At 66.9% G+C, this 6,061-nt stretch overlaps 1 protein-coding gene across 1 annotated transcript; it reads left to right on the top strand.

The window, feature by feature from the left end:
* The first annotated feature begins 1,143 nt into the window (after positions 1-1,143).
* On the top strand, positions 1,144-3,659 carry MAFA (MAF bZIP transcription factor A). Its single transcript, XM_027132309.1, has one exon. The coding sequence runs from the start codon at positions 1,399-1,401 to the stop codon at positions 2,425-2,427; it is 1,029 nt and encodes a 342-aa protein (XP_026988110.1). The 5' UTR covers positions 1,144-1,398; the 3' UTR covers positions 2,428-3,659.
* Positions 3,660-6,061: the final 2,402 nt, after the last annotated feature.

Below are 6,061 nucleotides of genomic sequence, written 5' to 3'. Positions count from 1 at the left end.
CTCTGGGTCATGCCCTCCCATCTCAGCTGACCCTGGAGGGCCGTGGCAGGGACCGCCCCTTGCTCTGGGCGCACCCACTGCTCCACAGTTCTTTACCTAGTCACCACGCCCTGGGCAATAGGCGCACCTCCGCTCCCAGAGCCCAGCCCTCCCGGTTTCTCCTAGCACTGGAGGCTCCCCACCTCCGCCGCCCCAATCCCCGCCCCGCCCAGCTCTGCGCCACAACCCTGCCAAGAGGCCAGACCCGGGCAGGTGCCCGGACGCCTAATGCGGTGCGGGCCTGGCGGCCCTCTGAGCCCCAGGCCTCACCCGTCCCGTGGCTCAGGCCCCGGTACTAGGGTCCCTGGCGCCCCACTTCGCCTGCCTGCGCGCGACTCCCTCCCCACCTGCGCCGCACACCCTTGGAGTCGGGCGTCCCGCGGTGGATCCCGCCGCACGGAGGTGCCAGCAAGTTTGTTGACTAAATTCCTGAACCCGCCTGAACCGCGGAGCTAAAAATAACCGGCGCTCCCGCGCAGCGCCCGTCCAGGCCGCGCAGTGTCACCTGTGTCGGGAGACCGGAATGTCCCGGCGCCACCACGCTAGCGGGGCTGGACGCGGGCTCCCGGCCGGCCGGAAAGAAACCTGGGAAGAGGCTGCTGGGTCACGGCCAGCTGGACTGCAGGGGAAGGAGGCACCGAGGAGCACCCCCTGCTCCCCGAGCCTCTGTGGCCGCCCCGTCGCGGACGCGAGGCCTCGGAGGCCTCGGGCCCGGTCCCGCGCCCCCCGCGCGCCCCGCGCCCTCTGCCCGTGCAGTCCCCCGAGGCGGCCACCAGAGGGCCCTGCCCCTCCTCTCCCTGGCGGCGGGTCACCACCCCTTCCCACAGCTGTTCCCCGCAGGAGATTGACAGCTGGGCTCCGGGTTGCCATGGGGATAGGCAAATGAGAGCGACGGGTCTGGGGCTCCGATTGGCCCGGAGGCGCGTACCCCTCCCATAAAGGCGGGCCCAGGCGCCCGGCACTATAAGGGGGAAGCGCACAGCTCGGCGCTCGGCGGTGGAGGCGGGGCCGGGCTGTACGCGGGCGGAGCGAGGGGAACCCGAGCAGCCGGAGGCGGTGGCCGCACCGCCACCCGCCGGGCCACCGCCCGGCCGCCGGCTCGGGAACAGGGGACCGCGGCCGGCCTGCACCCGCCGGGGAGCGACCCAGGGCTGCCCGGCGGCGTCCCCGGTGGCCACCCCTGAGTTGGCTGCGTGAAACTTTTCCCCGCGAGCTTCAGCTAGGAGCCCGCGCCTCTCGCCGCCGCCCCCGCAGGGACCCGCCGCCAGTGGGGAGCGAAGGGGGGGGAGAGGCCCGTGGCTCCCCCCCCCGGCCTCCTGTTGGGGCTCAGCCGGGCGAGGCGGCGGGCCCCCCCGGGCGATGGCCGCGGAGCTGGCGATGGGCGCTGAGCTGCCCAGCAGCCCGCTGGCCATCGAGTACGTCAATGACTTCGACCTGATGAAGTTCGAGGTGAAGAAGGAGCCGCCCGAGGCCGAGCGCTTCTGCCACCGTCTGCCGCCCGGCTCGCTATCCTCGACGCCGCTCAGCACGCCCTGCTCCTCCGTGCCCTCCTCGCCCAGCTTCTGCGCGCCCAGCCCGGGCACCGGCGGCGGCGCGGGGGGCGGCGGCGGCGCGGCGCAGGCCGGGGCTGCCCCGGGGCCGGCAAGCGGGGGCCCCGGCGCCGTCGGGGGCGCCTCGGGGAAGCCGGCGCTGGAGGATCTGTACTGGATGAGCGGCTACCAGCACCACCTGAACCCCGAGGCGCTCAACTTGACGCCTGAGGACGCGGTGGAGGCGCTCATCGGCAGCGGCCACCACACCGGGCACCACGGTGCGCACCACCACCCAGAGGCCGCCGCGGCCTACGAGGCCTTCCGGGGCCAGGGCTATGCGGGCGGCGGCGGCGCGGACGACATGGGCGCCGGCCACCACCACGGCACGCACCACGCCGCCCACCACCATCACCACCACCACCACCACGGCGGCGCGGGCCATGGCGGTGGCGGCACGGGCCACCACGTGCGCCTGGAGGAGCGCTTCTCCGACGACCAGCTGGTGTCCATGTCCGTGCGCGAGCTAAACAGGCAGCTCCGCGGCTTCAGTAAGGAGGAGGTCATCCGGCTGAAGCAGAAGCGGCGCACGCTCAAGAACCGCGGCTACGCTCAGTCATGCCGCTTCAAGCGGGTGCAGCAGCGGCACATTCTGGAGAGCGAGAAGTGCCAGCTCCAGAGCCAGGTGGAGCAGCTGAAGCTGGAGGTGGGGCGCCTGGCCAAGGAGCGGGACCTGTACAAGGAGAAATACGAGAAGCTGGCCGGCCGGGGCGGCCCCGGGGGCGCGGGCGGAGCCGGCTTCCCGCGGGAGTCCTCGCCGGGAGTCGGGGCCAAGGGCGCTTCCGACTTCTTCCTGTGAGCACCGGACCCCGAGCCCGCGCCGCCGCCGAGACGAGGCTCGCGCGGGCGGCCCGGGGCCTCGGCTCGGACTCCGCGGCCCAGAGCGAGGACGCATGGCCGGGCCGAGGCGCCCGCCGCGCGCGCGCGCCCGCGTTAACGCCGCCGCCTTCCGGCCGGGCCGGCCCCGCGAGACCCGCTGCGACGTCTGCAGGCTCCAGACTGGAAGCCCCTTCCCGCGGCGCGGCCTCCTCGCTCCCGGCCCGCGCACCTTACCGGGTGACCGTCCTGACGCTGCCACGACTCCTCTGCTCGGAGCGCGGCGATTCCCGGGAGAGTTGGGCCGGGTCGAAGTCCTTCCTGGCGTCCGCTTGTACATACGTGAGATGCGGTTCTGCGCCCGACCTCACCCGGACCGCCGCGAGGGCCTCCGCCGCCGCCCCGCGTTCCTTCGCGCGCCTTCGTTTACTTCCTTTTGGCCTCCCTACCCTGCCCTTTTCTACTCCTTTTTAAAGCGGTCTTATTTTCGAAGTATTTATATTTATTTTGTTCGGTGATTAGAAAAGAAACCCTTAGAGGAAGCTCCCTGCTTCCCGGCCGGGGTTGCCCTCGGACGTCGCGTGTCCCAGCATGTGTCGCTCGCTCGGAGGGGCCTGGCCCCTGCCTGCCCTCCTGCCTGCCTGCCCCCCACCCTGCCACTGGCGTCCCCTAGAGATTGAAGCCGAGGAGCATTATCCATGCTGTGTTCAGTCCTGCTGCCCTACTGTACTCCACGGGGGGAGGGGGGTGGGAGCTGGCCCAGACTCCCGAGCTGCTATTTCTCTATGCACCAGATCGTATTTATGACTCCCGCGAAAATATATCTTATTTTAACCCTCAAGAGAAGTGAAAGAAAAAAAGTAATGCACAGTATTTCTAGCAGAAAAACAATTTTTTTAAAGAGGAGGTTTCGCCTGAATCTCCTGGCATGGGGGCGGGTGGAGAAAGTGTTTTTATTTTAATTTAAAATGTGTTTCGTTTTTTGTGGATTCTTCTTTTAAGAGCTGATCACTTTTTGGAGTAGCCGGAAGAGGGGGTGGGGAGGCCGGTGCTCCGGCCCCTGCAGGCCCCCGGCCCCGGACCGCAGCCCATCCTGCACTCCTCCAGCGCCTGCTTCTGCTGGGCACAGGAGACTCCAATTCGTTGCAAGTTTCGTTGTGTTGTTGTATTCGTTGGGTTCTTTTTCCTTTTGCTACGAAACTGAAGAAAGAGAAAAACACACACAAAATAAATCGGTTTAGATCCAAAAATCCCTGGAGCCTGGCTGGTTTTTCTGTGGCTTTCGTTTTTGCCATATTTCTTCCTGAATAGAAAGAAAAGGAGGTCCCTGAACTGGGCCCTGCCTTAGCTCTGGGTGACCCGCCTGGGCCGACAGGGAGAGACTGACCCGAGTTGTTAAAAAAGGCTGCTGTCAGGGCCCGACCCGCAGGCACCTGCCCTGCCGCCCCTGGGCTGCCCCACTGGGAGGAGGGCGGCACAGGGCGGCCCCGGCCCCACTAAGGCAGGACGCGGCCCGGTGCGTGAGGCCGTCCTTGGGGGTGACCCCACACACAGCGCCGATGCGTCCTGGTGGCAAGCGCCGTCCTCAGCTCTTCTGAGCCTGCGGTCTCCCACCTGAAGGGCCGAGGCCTGGACTGCAAGGGCACCAGGGAGGGCGGCACCTCTGGGAACTTCACGCTGAGAGCTGGGGCCGCCGTAAGATACTTGACTGTTACCTCTGTTCACGACGGGAGGGGGTGGAGTCCGGTGAAGTCTACGGTTTGCGCATTTGGAGAAGAGCTTGCCACGGAACTCGCCAAGGCTCCCCGCTTTTCTGTCTGCGGACAGCAAGGCTCCTCCTCGGGGCCGGGACAGCTGCAGGTCCCGCGAGGATGTCGCCTGAGTTTGTTTTAGTGCCTCTGTCTGCAAGACAGAGAAAAGCCGGGGGCTGCCCCCTCCCTCTTTGCCTTAGAATGAAACTTAGAACTGAGAGGTTGGGTCTCCGTGAGGGTTTGAGCGAAATCCCCAAACCCGGGGGCTGAGTCCTCCAAGCCCCAGGGAGGGGAGCAAGCTGCCCTCTCCGCGGGCAAAAACGCTGGTGCAGAGAGAAAGAGAAGTGTGGGCGTGGGGGAGCGAGTTAAGGGGAGCAGTTGGGGAGACGGCAGCGTGGCGAGGGGGTGGGGAGCACGCGGCGGGTCCCAGCCAACCTCAGGACGCCCCGCGGCTCAGACTCCTGCCGACGCGAGGGGCCCGGAGTCCGGGTGCGCGCGAGGGCCGGTCCTCTGGCTGGTTTAGATGAGGGCGCCTTAGTTTCCACTGCTGCCGCCTGAGGGGCCGTTGGAGAGTCATCCTCCGGGCAGAGAAAGCGGATGGAGGGCTGAGGGCCGGGCAGCCTGACGGTCGGTCTTCTTTTGCGGGGAGGGGTTGGTGGGCAGGGAGCCGCGCTCATCCCTCTCCCTCCAGCACCCCAGGCCTCTCAGAGCCCAGTACTCGGGGCCTGGACCGGGCAGTGGGGCTGGGGTGGGGCGGGGAGGCTCGGGAAGTACCCCCGCCCCCGCGCCCCAGTGCTTGGGTTCCTCTGCAGGGCGGGCCTGAGCGAGGGGCTGAGCGCTGGGTTTGGTTTCACTTTCCTCTTCTATTTTCTTTTGCTTTTTCCTCCCTGCTTCCCTCTTTCTTTTTCCTTCCTTTCTTCCCCCACCTCTTCTTTCCTCTGGTTTTCCCTCTAGGATAAGATGGAGAAGACAAATGAACACGGAGGACAGGGAAGTTATTGGGGGAGGCAGGAGGAACGCTTACTTTTGTGTTTAGAGACAGATCTTTCCCAAAAAGCTTTCAGGGGATCCACGAACTCCTGCAGGAAAGCAGCCAGCCTGTGGAAAGCATCTCTGAGCCCCTGGAGCACCTCTGAGTCCTCCAGGAGTGCAGAGCTTAGGCTCCCTACCTGCTCCCTCCTCCTAGCCGGGCGCCGTCGGGCAGGTGCTGGGGGCGGAGCTTCTGCCCACGAGGGAGGTGCTGCTGCAGCCAGGGGCGGGGCGGGGCCCAGGGGTGGGGGCGGGAGAGGGAGGTGCGTGGTGGAGCGACTCCACCTCACTGGGCCTGGGGCCCCGAGAGCAGGGGGACCTCGGGCGTGTGACAGCCAGTGCTCAGGTGTGTCTCTATCTGCCTGTATGAGTGTGATGGGACTTGTGTCCCTGTAGGTGTGGGGAGGGCAGTGGCAGCACCGAGATCCCTGGAGCCACCTGGACGGGTCTGAGAGGGAGCTGGCGGGGCAGCGAGGGCCCCCGCCTGGGGTAGGGGTGACTGCAGTGTCCAGGCTGCAGGACAAGCCTCCACTCAATGCCAAGGTCCCTGGGCTGCTGTGCCAGCCTGGATGTTCAGGGGGCCGTGGTGGTGCCCTTGCCTTGGTCACTCCTGGCAGGGCCCATCCCAGAGCCTCGCACCGTGTCAGCTCACACCTCCATCCTCTGCCCTCCGGGAGGGGGCTCCCCAGAACCAGCATACAGGCAGAATCTGCAGCAGCGGCCTTGGGGCCCCAAGCACCCTGGCCACCCCCTGCCCCTGCCCCTGCCTCTGGGGGGATCCGTTCTTCATTCCTTTGTTACTTCGTTCAGTTGGAGTCCCAACTCTGTGCCAGGCCC

Source organism: Aethalodelphis obliquidens, unplaced genomic scaffold (genome assembly GCF_003676395.1).
Source record: "Aethalodelphis obliquidens isolate GAN/ISIS:26980383/991018 unplaced genomic scaffold, ASM367639v1 scaffold41, whole genome shotgun sequence".
Classification (NCBI taxonomy): Eukaryota; Metazoa; Chordata; class Mammalia; order Artiodactyla; family Delphinidae; genus Aethalodelphis; species Aethalodelphis obliquidens.
The sequence above is the reverse complement of the archived record's forward strand: the minus strand, read 5'-3'. Positions and strand labels throughout refer to the sequence as shown.